Consider the following 15082-nt stretch of genomic DNA (forward strand, 5'->3'; position numbering starts at 1 on the left):
ACTATCATCTTGTTTTACTCCAATGTTTGTAAACAACATTTATAAATGTAAACAAACACTGTATATCATGGATGGTCAGTCCTTGCATCCATAGCTCTGTCTATGAATTTGACCTGTGGTTACCTTTCTAAAGCCCCCTCCTTCAGATTTTTACCAAAATAGAGGCATGGTTTTTGCTTTCAACTTCGGATTCTAGATTTATTGTGGAAAGGTTGAAATCAAAGGTGAAAAACACTGTAGAAAACACTGGCATGACAAAGTTGCTAGCTATAATCTAGCTAGAATCATATTTGGTTGTCAGAATAATATGTTAGCCTCACCGGTGGAGTGTGAGTCAGAGAACAGCTGGTTGGTTTTGGAGACGCTGGTTTTGGCCTGGGCCACTGCCTTGCTGGACTCCTCCAGTCTGACCCTGAGCTCCTCCAGGCGCTCCAGTGCCCTCTGCAGGGAGGAGTTGGCCATGGCAGCCTGCTCTTTGGCCTCCAGCACCTGCTCACTGGTGCCTACAGGGGGCAGCACAGTCAATGTGAGTGATGTACTGAGGTACCACATTTCATGCTGTTCTCTGTTGTCCCACTGTTTAGGGTGTCTTTGAGTCTATGATGAAGTGTTCAACATATGACTTATGTGATAATCATTAGTTGATATCTACTATTTTCATCCAGTGGTTCAGACATTTTTCAAGTGAGAAAAAACAGCTCAGAAAGTTGTAAAGTACAACCTTGTGTTATTGTTGGTTTTAATGTAGCATTGTTGAATGTTGTTTTTATGACTTAACACTGGGAAGAGATCATGAAAGTACTAGAGTGTGATGTAGGAGAAATTACACATAAAAGGACAATTATTAGGGCATCAGTTGGCAGTACCACTCACCGTTGGGCAGGCTATGGAGCAGGAAGGCTGGCTCTGGGGTCAGTCTGCTGCTGTTATGGAGATGATTTATCAACAATGCCATTCTGTCTGTCACATCACGGATGTTAGCGAGGAGACCTAGGAGAGACAGAGACATGTCACTTTTACTACAATACAGTGCATTCGGAAAATATTTAAACCCCTTAACCCTTTCCACATTTTGTTACGTTACAGCCTTATACTAAAATGAATTTAAAAAATGTCATCAATCTACACACAATACCCCATAATGACAAAGTGAAAACAGGTTTTTCGAAATGTTTATAAATGTATACAAATTTAAAACAGAAATATGTTATTTTAATAAATATTTAGACCCTTTGCTATGAGACTCGAAATTGAGCTCAGTTGCATCCTGTTTCCATTGATCATCCTCGAGATGTTTCTACAACTTGATCGGAGTCCACCTGTGGTAAATTTAATTGATTGGACATGATTTGGAAAGGCACACAACTGTCTATATAAGGTCCCACAGATGACTGTGCATGTCAGAGCAAAAACCAAGCCATGAGGTCGAAGGAATTGTCCGTAGATGTAAAGGTCCCCAAGTACACAGTGGCCTCCATCATTCTTAAATGGAAGAAGTTTGGAACCACCAAGACTCTTCTGAGAGCTGTCCGCCCGGCCAAACTGAGCAATCAGGGAAGAAGTGCCTTGGTCAGGGAGGTGACTAAGATCCTGATGGCCACTCTGACAGAGCTCCAGAGTTCCTCTGTAGAGATGGGAGAACCTTCCAGAAGGACAACCATCTATGCAGCACTCCACCAATCAGGCCTTTATGGCAAAGTGGCCAGACGGAAGACACTGCTCAGTAAAAGGTACATGAGAGCCCGCTTGGAGTTTGACAAAAGGCACCTAAAGGACTCTCAGACTATGAGAAACAAGATTCTCTGGTCTGATGAAACCAAGATTCAACTCTTTAACCTGAATACCAAGCGTCACATCTGGAGGAAACCTGGCACCATCCCTACGGTGAAGCATGGTGGTGGTGGCATCATGTAGTGGTGATGTTTTTTCAGCGGCAGGGACTGGGAGACTAGTCAGGATTGAGGCAAAGATGAACGGAGTAATGTATAGAGAGATCCTTATTGAAAACCTGCTCCAGAGCGCTCAGGACATCAGACTGGAGCGAAGGTTCACCTTCAAACAGGACAATGATGCACAACTTTCTAAAAACCTGTTTTTGCTTTGTTATTATGGGGTATTCTGTGTAGATGGATGAGGGAAAAAAACTATTGAACCCATTTTAGAATAAGGCTGAAATGTGACAAAATGTGGATAAAGTCAAGGGGTCTGAATACTTTCTGAATGCTGCACTTTAGTGTGTGTTTGTGTGTGTGTGTGTGTGTGTGTGTGTGTGTGTGTGTGTGTGTGTGGACGTGTTTAACTATACTTGTGTTGACCAGAAGTCCCCACAAGAATAGTAAACAAACCAAAATTTGACCAACTGGGGACATTTTGTTAGTCTTCACAAGGTCAAATGCTATTTCGAGGGGGTTTAGGGTTAATAATTAGTGTTAGGGTTAGAATTAGGTTAAGGTTAGGTGCTAGGGTTCGTTTTAGGGTTAGGGTTAGGGTACGGGTACGGGTTAGGTTTAGAGTTAGGGTTAAGGTTTTTGGGTTAGGGTACGGGTTAAGGTTAGGTTTAGAGTTAGGGTTAAGGTTAGGTTTATAGTTAGGTTTTCGGGTAAGGGTACGGGCTAGGTTTAGGGGTTAGAGAAAATAGGATTTTGAATGGCACTGAATGGGTTAGTTGGGTACAAGACGAATTGGTAGACTGTGTGTGTGTGTGTGTGTGTGTGTGTGTGTGTGTGCTCCAACTCACCCCCAGTGCTGTTGTTCAGGGACAGACTCTCAGCCAGTATCTTAGCACTACGCTGCACAGCCTCAGATCCCAGATCAGTAAGTGACACCTCTTGCTGGACCGTCTACAGTCAACACACACACACACACACACACACACACACACACACACACACACACACACACACACACACACACACACACACACACACACACACACACACACACACACACACACACACACACACACACACACACACACACACACACACACACACACACACACACACACACACACACACACACACACACACACACACACACACACACACACACACACACACACACACACACACACACACACACACACACACACACACACACACACACACACACACACACACACACACACACACACACACACACACACACACACACACACACACACACACACACACACACACACACACACAGCGAGAGAGAGAGAGACAGTTATTTACGGCACCACCATAGTTTTCAGGTTTCTGACCCACAGCACAATGCATATCCAGTGTATTAAAAAGAAATAGCCAAAGACTCCAGTCACCCAAGTTATAGACTGTTCTCTGTGCTACCGCACGGCAAGCGGTATTGGAGCGCCAAGTCTAGGACCAAAAGGCTCCTTAACAGCTTCTTCCCCCAAGCCATAAGACTGCTGAACAACTAATCAAATAGCCACCGGACTGTTTACATTGACCCCCCCCCCCCCATTTGTTTTTTACACTGCTGTTAATCGCTGTTTATTATCTATGCATAGTCACTTTACCCCTACCTATATCTACAAATTACCTCGATTAACCTGTACCCCCGCACATTGACTTGGTACCGGTACCTCCTGTATATAGCCTCATTACTAACCTGTAACAACACACATTGACTTGGTACCGGTACCCCCTGTATATAGCCTCATTACTAACCTGTAACAACACACATTGACTTGGTACCGGTACCCCCTGTATATAGCCTCATTACTAACCTGTAACAACACACATTGACTCGGTATTGGTACCTCCTGTATATAGCCTAGTTATTGTTATCTTATTGTGTTACTTTTTACAATTTTTTACTTTAGTTTATTTGGTCAATATTTTCTTTACTCTTTCTTGAACTGCATTGTTGGTTAAGGGTTTGTAAGTAAGCATTTCACGGTAAGGTCTACACATGTTGTATTCGGCACATCAAAGTTTGATTTGATTTGAATAGAGAGGTTCTCTAGCCTGGTCCCAGATCTGTTTGTGCTGTCTCTCCAACTCTTATGGTGTTCGGCCATAGGAGTTGGCAGGACAGCCCAAACAGATCTGGGACCAGTCTAGTTATTTCATGATCTGATATTAATAGTGAAGGGACATTAAATGAGTGGCGACTCACCATGTTGAGGGCCGTAGCAGCAGTCAGGATGGCTCGGTTAGCCATCTCCTCTGCAGGCTGGATGTTAACTCTGATGTTAGAGTTGGCATGCGCTGCACTGGTGGCTTTCAGAGTGGTATTCATCACCTCCGCTAGAGAACTACATACAGGAAGACAAAGTGAGGCTGATGTACTAAATAAAGATATTTAGTCCTATTTCAAGCACCTAATGTTTGTGATGACGAGGGATTTTGAAATACCCATAAAACCCATTTGAAAGGGTACACACACCAGCCCGCCGGGACACACACACACACCAGCCCACCCACCGGCCCGCCGGGACACACACACACACCAGCGCCCCCCCCCCGGCACACACACACACCAGCCCGCCGGGACACACACACACACCAGCCCACCCGCCGGCACACACACACACCAGCCCACCCCGCCCGCCGGGACACACACACACACACCAGCCCGCCCGCCCGCCCGCCGGGACACACACACACCAGCTCGCCTGCCTGCCGGGACACACACACACACCTCTGCAGAGCCTGGGCCTTCTTGCTAAGTTCTTGGGCGTGGTCCTCAGCCTTGTAGACCAGCTCCAGAGCCTCTTGCTTCCTCAGTTCCATCACCAGAGCATCCACATGCTTCCTCAACATGGGGTTCCACTGCTCCAGCTGTTCCTTGGCCCCCTCCAGTTGCTTTACAATAAACAGTTAGAATGGACTTAGATTCTGTTAGCTAAACTGCATGTACCCAAATTATTTATATATTTTTTACACTGGCCAGGTTTCCTAAAAAATGTGTACAATCGCTACTGACCTCTACTGACCTTGAAATATAAAGTTTAAATCAACAAATAAAGTTATTGACGCACAACACATGTATTTGCCATGGATATGGTGGTAATATGGCGTTATGGTCTGACTTACAGAGGTGATGTTACCCATGTCCTCTGCTATATTGACAGCATCAGCCAGGATGTCCTGAGTCTCCTCCAGTTGGGTTTCTGCTGTCTGGTTCAGCCGGCTCACATTCTGCTTCAGACCCTACACACACGCAGAGACAACACCGTCTAAATACTTCAATTGGAAAACTGTATAGTCCCTATATAGCTAAGATGTTTGAAAATGAGTGAAATTCTAAATAAATTAACTTCACCAACCTACATTTGACATTTATATTTTATTTATTTTATTTCACCTTTATTTAACCAGGTAGGCAAGTTGAGAACAAGTTCTCAATAACAATTACAATTATATGCTTATATGTGACTAAAAATGACCAGATATGATTATGCCTTCGGCACATGTCAACAGTAATGACAAACTGTACTACATGTAAAGTACTTGAGTAATGTGAGTGTCCTGACCTGGTACTGTGGCAGATTGGTGTTGATGCTGCCCAGCAGGGTGTGTATGTGGTTGTTGTTCTCCCTGGCAGTGTTCAGAAGGGCCTGGGTGCCCACTAGCTGCTGGTGGTGTTGGGTCAGACTACTGGAGATGTTGAGGGTCTGGAACTCTATCACTCCCTGGGGCTCCTGGAGGTCCTTCTGCACCCTCTGGAGGAGAGCCTCGGCAGCCCTGCAGTTCACATAACACACAGGAGGGTTAGAATACAGTACACTACAGTCACTTCAACTATAGTACACACATAACACAGGGTTAGTCAGCAATACACATTCATGTACTATAGTCTAGTAACTACACTGTAATACAACTTGACTACACCAACAGAGCCCAGAGCAGTGTTACAGTACACTCAATCACTGTAGTATAACAAGGAACAGTGTTACTTAGACTCTACAGAGCTTTTCTACTTAAGTAGTATTAACAGTTGACTTCTGAGTGCAGATAGCTGGTGGTTGTATGGGACTGAATCCAGAGAGGGTAGCCTACATAAAATCGCCACCTTATACGGCTAACCAACCAGAGTTCTGTCGAGACGCTGGCGTTGGCCTGGGCTAGGTCGACCACTCTGATTGTTTCCAACATGGCCGCCACCTGCTTCATTAGCTGTCTGCTCTTAGCCTCGTTCATCTCCACGTTGTCTGTCCTGTTCAGACGGCCAGCTTGCTCCGCCAGGGCTGAGCCAATCACAGAGAGGGAAGGGCTTACAGGTTAACAGCTTTTGTAAACATAAATGAAAACAGTAGGCAGCATCAACAAGGAAACAAGGATACTTTTTGACCCCATTAGCAATGGAACCATTTTCATATAGCATGATGTCCTGTGGCAGCACCTTGTATAGCAGTCCGAATGGTGTTGATGTACTCCAGAAGCTCGGCCCCCTGGGTAACGCTGTTCTCTGTGGACCGGGCCACTTCCTCTCCATCAGCAGACACACCCATAGCCTTCTGTAGCAGTCCATCTATGTCCTGGGTGAGATTTGTCATGTCCTCCTCATCCCTGGTCAGGTGATAAGATGGGCTCCTATTCGAAGACATCAGAGTCTAGGAGAGAAATGACGACATAAGTGTTTTACAACAGTCTTTCTCTCACTGAATGTGTACTTCTTAACTTAAGACAAGGCAGGAGACAGGGGATTCAAAAGATGATTTCAAAACCTGCTGGACAGAGAGGTATAATATGACTCCTCTTTTACCTTGACCTCTTGCGTGTCGTTCTCCAAGTTGACCAGTGTGCTGTAGGGTGACAGGATGACCCCGGTCAGGTTGACAGACAGGAAGGAGCGCTCTACTGCATCCAGGTCATCCAGGAGCACCCTGGTACACTCATCATCACACACTGAGGGAGGGGGGAGAGCAAGGACATATTCTAAAGTTGCAGTTATTTGTCTGTGAGTGAGTGAGCACGTGATTGTGAGTGCATGTACGTGTGTGCAGACATGCCCTTATAAGCATCTAAGTACAGTGCATTCAAAAAGTATTCCGACCCCTTGACATTTTCCACATTTTGTTATGTTACAGCCTTATTCTAAAATGGATTAAACAGTTTCTTTCCCACTTCATCAATCTACACAGAATACCCCGTAATGACAAAGCAAAAACACGTTTTTAGATTTGTCTTCAAATGTATTCAAAATAAATATCACATTTACATAAGTATTCAGACCCTTTACTCAGTACTTTGTTGGAGCACCTTTGGCAGCGATTACAGCCTTGAGTCTTCTTGGGTATGACGCTACAAGCTTGGCACACCTGACATTGGGGAGTTCCTCCCATTCTTCTCTGCAGATTGTCTCAAGCCCTGTCAGGTTGGATGGGGAGCGTTGCTGCACAGCTATTTTCAGGTCTCTCCAGAGATGTTTGATCGGGTTCAAGTCCGGGCTCTGGCTAGGCCACTCAGACATTCAGACACTTGTCCCGAAGCCACTCCTGCGCTGAATGGTCGTTGTCCTGATGGAACGTGAACATTCACCCCAGTCTGTGGTTTTCATCAAGGATCTCGCTGTACCTTGCTCCGTTCATCTTTCCCTCGATACTGACTAGTCTCTCAGTCCCTGCCGCTGAAAACCAAACCATTAGCATGATGCTGCCACCACCATGCTTCATTGTAGGGATGGTGCCAGGTTTCCTCCAGACGTAACGCTTGGCATTCAGGCCAAAGAGTTCAATCTTGGATTCATCAGACCAGAGAATCTTGTTTCTCATGGTCTGAGAGTCCTTTAGGTGTCTTTTGGCAAACTCCAAGCAGGCTGTCATGTGCCTTTTACCGAGGAGTGGCTTCTGTCTGGCCACTCTACCAGAAATGCCCGATTGGTGGAGTGCTGCATAGAAGGTTGTCCTTCTGGAAGGTTCTCCCATCTCCACAGAGGAACTCTGGAGCTCTGTCAGAGTGACCATCAGGTTTTCAGTCACCTTCCTGACCATGTCCCTTCTTCCCCGATTGCTCAGTTTGGCCGAGTGGCCAGCTCTAGGAAGAGTCTTGGTGGTTCCAAATTATTATAGAATAATGGAGGCCACTGTGTTCTTGGGGACCTTCAAGGCTGCAGAAATGTTTTGGTACCCTTCCCCAGATCTGTGCCTTGACACCATCCTGTCTTGGAGCTCTACGGACAGTTCCTTCAACCTCATGGCTTGCTTTTTGCTCTGACATGCACTCTCAAATGTGGGACCTTATATAGATAGGTGTGTGCCTTTCCAAATCATGTCCAGTCAATTGAATTTACCACAGGTGGACTCCAATCAAGTTGTACATACATCTAAAGGATGATCAATGTGTTAGGTTCTATTATTAGAGTAGGAACTCAACTGACACTGTGAAAGCTTAAACCAAGTTTATTCTTCCCAGAGGGTCAATACAGCTACATTAGACAAAGACATGGCTTCAGTCGTGGTGGTATACATACCCCACTTTGGGTGGAGTCTCCTCCTCATCGCTAAACAGTGCATCATTTTTTCTGATCAGGGAGCTGAGTGATATGGGCCTTAAACGGTTCCTCCTCTTATCAGTACAGCCACATGTGACCGTGTTCCCTGCACCCAACCCCTCCCAAGCTTCATTATGGCTCCCCTCATGTCTCTTTATAATGATTAATAATAGTTCAAGCTTGTCAGGTTTTGGCCAGGACTGTTCTGGTTTGTGTCACTAGATGTCCCCATTGCACCTTTTTTGAACCTTTTGTTTTTTCCTTGCTCTTTTATTGATTGCACCTGTGTGTCGTTCCCTTGTTAGTATTTAAACCCTGTGTGTTCCTCAGTTCTTTGCTCAGTGTTTGTATGTTAGCACCCAGCCCCAGCCCAAGCCTTGTTGTGAACATATATTTTTCTCTTGTTGGATTTTCCAGAGGTTCTCTGGTTTTGTTCTTGAGTGTTTTGGATTAGTCTTTTGAGGTTTGTTTTTTCCCTTGCTGTTCTTACCACTTTGTGGATTTTCTTTGTATTTTGGAAGATATCCCTTTTTTGCCTCTTGGCTGTATTTTGGACTTTGTGGATTTAGATTCTTTGCCTGAAGATCTTGTTCTTTAATTAAACCACCATCTCTAGTACTGCTGTGTCTGCCTCATCTTCTGGGTTCTGCCGATTATTAGTGACTGTTTCACGCACCGGGTCCTGACAGAAACACTGAGCCATTAATATGAACCCAGAGGCAGCCAGTACCCAGGACTTTTTTCCCATGCTGTCCCACCACGAGGGGACTGTCCAACGTCACGAAGCTGCTCTGGTCCAGCAAGAGGCCTTACTGGCTGGACATTCTCAACTTCTGTCGGAGATGATGACTTCCATAAAACAGATTTCTGATCAACTTTCCCCTGCAACCGCTTCTGCTCCAGTTCATCAGATTCAAGTGCCCGTGGCAGTTCACTCCCTGGCTGAACCTCGTCTGCCGCCTCCCCAACGGTTCTCAGGTGATCCGAGTGTTTGTAAGGGGTTTTTCACCCAATGTTCTCTCTCCTTCGAGCTGCAACCCTCGTCGTTTCCCACCGACCGGTCCAAGATAGTATATATCATCACCCTGCTGTCAGAAAAAGCCCTAGCCTGGGCTACTGCTGTGTGGGAGGCCCAAAGTCCCTGCTGTGCCAGCTACTCTACCTTTGCTGAAGAATTCAAGCGAGTGTTTCAAGATCCCACCAGCGGTCCTGACTCAGCCAAACAGCTCCTGACTCTCAGCCAAGGTCGGCGCAGCGTGACGGACTATGCCATCCAGTTCCGCACGGTGGCAGCAGCGAGTGGCTGGAACGACGAGGCGCTCACAGTGTGCTTTTTGAAGGGTCTTTCCGACACCATCCAAGATGAACTGGCCACTCGGGAACCACCGGACAACCTCGAGTCCCTGATCAAGTTGGCTTCACGCATAGACCAGCGTCTGAGAGAGAGAGAGCTCAACCGCAGATCTCTCACCCTAGCTCCTATCGGTCCCAGCTCCGAGTCTCCACCTTTATCCTCGCTGACTCCACCGGAACCCATGCAGGTTGGACGCATCTCCCAGGCTGAGAGAGACCGCCGGATAAGGGAGCGATGCTGTCTATATTGCGGCAAACCGGGCCATTTCCTCTCCACGTGTCCCGGGCTCCAGGGAAAACGCACTCTCCCGTGCAGGCCTGGGAGGACTGTAACGGGAAACATAACCTCCTCCCATCCATCCAACTCCCGCCTGCTCATTCCAGTTACCCTTTCCTGGGACGACCACGAGTTTCCTCTTCAAGCCTTGGTAGACTCTGGAGCCGCAGGTAACTTCATGGATGGGGTCTGGGCGAAGGAGAATGGCGTTCCCTCTGAACCTCTAAGTGACCCCATAAGGGTTACTACGTTGGATAGAAGCCCTTTGGGATCTGGACTTGTCACTCGTGCCACTACCCCCTTGCGACTTTCAGTTTCCCAACACCAGGAAGTGATGAACTTTCATCTGATCTCCTGTTCCGAGTTCCCTCTCGTCCTTGGATACCCCTGGCTTCACAGCCATAACCCTCACATTGACTGGTCTGTGGGCACTATCAAGCAGTGGGGACCTACGTGCCAAGCCACTTGTATCTTCCCGAGTTACCCTCCCGAGTCTCTAGAATCCATCGACCTGTCCCGAGTTCCCGAGTGTTACCATGACCTCAAACCGGTATTTAGCAAACAGAGGGCCACCAGACTACCACCCCATCGACCTTACGATTGCACCATCAAGCTGTTTCCGGGGACCTCCCCTCCCAGGGGTCGGATCTTTTCCCTATCTCCTCCCGAACGAGCGGCTATGGATACCTACATCAAGGACGCTCTGGCAGCAGGCCTCATGCGTCCATCCACCTCGCCGGCGGGAGCAGGGTTTTTCTTTGTGGCCAAAAAAGACGGTGGATTACGTCCTTGCATCGACTACCGGGGACTTAATGCCATAACCGTTCGTAACCGCTACCCGCTACCCCTTATGGCCACAGCCTTTGAGCTGCTCCAGGAAGCAGTGGTCTTCACTAAGCTTGACCTACGGAACGCATACCATCTTGTGCGGATCAAACCCGGTGACGAGTGGAAGACCGCTTTCAACACGCCTACTGGTCACTACGAATACTTGGTGATGCCCTTCGGCCTGACCAACGCCCCGGCTGTGTTCCAAGCGCTCATAAACGATGTGCTTAGGGATATGCTTAACATTTTCGTGTTTGTTTACTTGGATGACATCCTCATCTTTTCGAGCTCCCTTCAAGAACACACTAAGCATGTCAGACAAGTGCTCAAACGCCTCCTAGACAGCCATTTGTACGCTTCACTTCCGGGTTGGAGCGAGCGGTCGCATTTGCGCTTTGGTCCGCAGGTAGTATAACTTTTCATTACATTTCATTACATTCAATTATAGTACAACGGTTTGATTTGTCTAATCTTAGCAATTTCTTCTTAGCTAGCTACATAGCCGTCTTTGTATCAAAAATAATTGCGTAATTATCGTATTACGTCGTCCTAACGCAGTCTACACTGCTATCTGCCCAGCAGCTAGCCAGCTAGCAAACGTCCACCGTCTACCGAATAGCAGCACTGTAGCAACTATTACACTCAACTGAACGACTTGATTAGTGTAGTGTTAGCTAGCTACATAGTTGTCTTTGCTGTCTTCGTATCCAAGATAATTGTGTAGTTTAGAGTGTGTAGTTTTAGAGTGATTATCTTAAATTTACCGAGGTTAGCTAGCCAGCTATTTGTCGTCCTTAACATAGGAGACACTGCTAGCTAGCCAACAGCTAGCCAACGTCTACCGAATAGAACTTCCGCACTCAACAACCCGGTCGCATTCCGCTTCGTTCCACAGGTAGTATCACATTTTCATTTCATTTCATTACAGTACAACGGTTGGATTTGTTTGATCGTAGCTAGCTACACAGCTAGCTACATAGCCGTCTTTGTATCAAAGATAATTGTGTAGTCTAGAGCGATTTTCTAGGTTAGCTAGCCAGCTACTGTCGTTCTTTTAACGCAACGTAACGTAATCAACACTGCTAGCTAGCCAGCTAGCCCCCGAATAGCAGCACTGTAGAAACTATTACACTCAACGGAACGACTTGATTAGTGTAGTGTCAACAACGCAGCCACTGCCAGCTAGCCTACAAAGTCAACAACGCAGCCACTGCCAGCTAGCCTACTTCAGCAGTACTGTATCATCTTAATCATTCTAGTCAATAAGATTCTTGCTACGTAAGCTTAACTTTCTGAACATTCGAGACGCGTAGTCCACTTGTCATTCCAATCTCCTTTGCATTAGCTTAGTCTCTTCTGTAGCCTGTCAACTATGTGTCTGTCTATCCCTGTTCTCTCCTCTCTGCACAGACCATACAAACGCTCCACACCGCGTGGCCGCGGCCACCCTAATCTGGTGGTCCCAGCACGCACGACCCACGTGGAGTTCCAGGTCTCCGGTAGCCTCTGGAACTGCCGATCTGCGGCCAACAAGGCAGAGTTCATCTCAGCCTATGCCTCCCTCCAGTCCCTCGACTTCTTGGCACTGACGGAAACATGGATCACCACAGATAACACTGCTACTCCTACTGCTCTCTCTTCGTCCGCCCACGTGTTCTCGCACACCCCGAGAGCTTCTGGTCAGCGGGGTGGTGGCACCGGGATCCTCATCTCTCCCAAGTGGTCATTCTCTCTTTCTCCCCTTACCCATCTGTCTATCGCCTCCTTTGAATTCCATGCTGTCACAGTTACCAGCCCTTTCAAGCTTAACATCCTTATCATTTATCGCCCTCCAGGTTCCCTCGGAGAGTTCATCAATGAGCTTGATGCCTTGATAAGCTCCTTTCCTGAGGACGGCTCACCTCTCACAGTTCTGGGCGACTTTAACCTCCCCACGTCTACCTTTGACTCATTCCTCTCTGCCTCCTTCTTTCCACTCCTCTCCTCTTTTGACCTCACCCTCTCACCTTCCCCCCCTACTCACAAGGCAGGCAATACGCTCGACCTCATCTTTACTAGATGCTGTTCTTCCACTAACCTCATTGCAACTCCCCTCCAAGTCTCCGACCACTACCTTGTATCCTTTTCCCTCTCGCTCTCATCCAACACTTCCCACACTGCCCCTACTCGGATGGTATCGCGCCGTCCCAACCTTCGCTCTCTCTCCCCCGCTACCCTCTCCTCTTCCATCCTATCATCTCTTCCCTCTGCTCAAACCTTCTCCAACCTATCTCCTGATTCTGCCTCCTCAACCCTCCTCTCCTCCCTTTCTGCATCCTTTGATTCTCTATGTCCCCTATCCTCCAGGCCGGCTCGGTCCTCCCCTCCCGCTCCGTGGCTCGACGACTCACTGCGAGCTCACAGAACAGGGCTCCGGGCAGCCGAGCGGAAATGGAGGAAAACTCTCCTCCCTGCGGACCTGGCATCCTTTCACTCCCTCCTCTCTACATTTTCCTCTTCTGTCTCTGCTGCTAAAGCCACTTTCTACCACTCTAAATTCCAAGCATCTGCCTCTAACCCTAGGAAGCTCTTTGCCACCTTCTCCTCCCTCCTGAATCCTCCTCCCCCCCCCCCCCCCTCCTCCCTCTCTGCAGATGACTTCGTCAACCATTTTGAAAAGAAGGTCGACGACATCCGATCCTCGTTTGCTAAGTCAAACGACACCGCCGGTTCTGCTCACACTGCCCTACCCTGTGCTCTGACCTCTTTCTCCCCTCTCTCTCCAGATGAAATCTCGCGTCTTGTGACGGCCGGCCGCCCAACAACCTGCCCGCTTGACCCTATCCCCTCCTCTCTTCTCCAGACCATTTCCGGAGACCTTCTCCCTTACCTCACCTCGCTCATCAACTCATCCCTGACCGCTGGCTACGTCCCTTCCGTCTTCAAGAGAGCGAGAGTTGCACCCCTTCTGAAAAAACCTACACTCGATCCCTCCGATGTCAACAACTACAGACCAGTATCCCTTCTTTCTTTTCTCTCCAAAACTCTTGAACGTGCCGTCCTTGGCCAGCTCTCCCGCTATCTCTCTCAGAATGACCTTCTTGATCCAAATCAGTCAGGTTTCAAGACTAGTCATTCAACTGAGACTGCTCTTCTCTGTATCACGGAGGCGCTCCGCACTGCTAAAGCTAACTCTCTCTCCTCTGCTCTCATCCTTCTAGACCTATCGGCTGCCTTCGATACTGTGAACCATCAGATCCTCCTCTCCACCCTCTCCGAGTTGGGCATCTCCGGCGCGGCCCACGCTTGGATTGCGTCCTACCTGACAGGTCGCTCCTACCAGGTGGCGTGGCGAGAATCTGTCTCCTCACCACGTGCTCTCACCACTGGTGTCCCCCAGGGCTCTGTTCTAGGCCCTCTCCTATTCTCGCTATACACCAAGTCACTTGGCTCTGTCATAACCTCACATGGTCTCTCCTATCATTGCTATGCAGACGACACACAACTAATCTTCTCCTTTCCCCCTTCTGATGACCAGGTGGCGAATCGCATCTCTGCATGTCTGGCAGACATATCAGTGTGGATGACGGATCACCACCTCAAGCTGAACCTCGGCAAGACGGAGCTGCTCTTCCTCCCGGGGAAGGACTGCCCGTTCCATGATCTCGCCATCACGGTTGACAACTCCATTGTGTCCTCCTCCCAGAGCGCTAAGAACCTTGGCGTGATCCTGGACAACACCCTGTCGTTCTCAACTAACATCAAGGCGGTGGCCCGTTCCTGTAGGTTCATGCTCTACAACATCCGCAGAGTACGACCCTGCCTCACACAGGAAGCGGCGCAGGTCCTAATCCAGGCACTTGTCATCTCCCGTCTGGATTACTGCAACTCGCTGTTGGCTGGGCTCCCTGCCTGTGCCATTAAACCCCTACAACTCATCCAGAACGCCGCAGCCCGTCTGGTGTTCAACCTTCCCAAGTTCTCTCACGTCACCCCGCTCCTCCGCTCTCTCCACTGGCTTCCAGTTGAAGCTCGCATCCGCTACAAGACCATGGTGCTTGCCTACGGAGCTGTGAGGGGAACGGCACCTCAGTACCTCCAGGCTCTGATCAGGCCCTACACCCAAACAAGGGCACTGCGTTCATCCACCTCTGGCCTGCTCGCCTCCCTACCACTGAGGAAGTACAGTTCCCGCTCAGCCCA

The 15082-nt window shown here is 48.3% G+C and overlaps 1 protein-coding gene across 1 annotated transcript in view; it reads right to left on the reverse strand.

Moving 5' to 3' along the window:
- Positions 1–15082, reverse strand: part of LOC139583363 (laminin subunit alpha-1-like) — a 109209-nt gene that overhangs the window by 15867 nt on the left and 78260 nt on the right. Inside the window, exons 31-40 of the mRNA XM_071414351.1 lie at positions 6715–6857; positions 6352–6562; positions 6040–6196; positions 5483–5693; positions 5043–5159; positions 4648–4811; positions 4123–4261; positions 2738–2840; positions 874–990; positions 321–503 (exon numbers count right to left, since the gene is read on the reverse strand). Coding sequence (XP_071270452.1) covers positions 321–503; positions 874–990; positions 2738–2840; positions 4123–4261; positions 4648–4811; positions 5043–5159; positions 5483–5693; positions 6040–6196; positions 6352–6562; positions 6715–6857 — 1545 coding nt within the window. The remainder of the gene's footprint in view (positions 1–320; positions 504–873; positions 991–2737; positions 2841–4122; positions 4262–4647; positions 4812–5042; positions 5160–5482; positions 5694–6039; positions 6197–6351; positions 6563–6714; positions 6858–15082) is intronic.

Source organism: Salvelinus alpinus, chromosome 8 (genome assembly GCF_045679555.1).
Source record: "Salvelinus alpinus chromosome 8, SLU_Salpinus.1, whole genome shotgun sequence".
In the NCBI taxonomy this organism is placed as follows: Eukaryota; Metazoa; Chordata; class Actinopteri; order Salmoniformes; family Salmonidae; genus Salvelinus; species Salvelinus alpinus.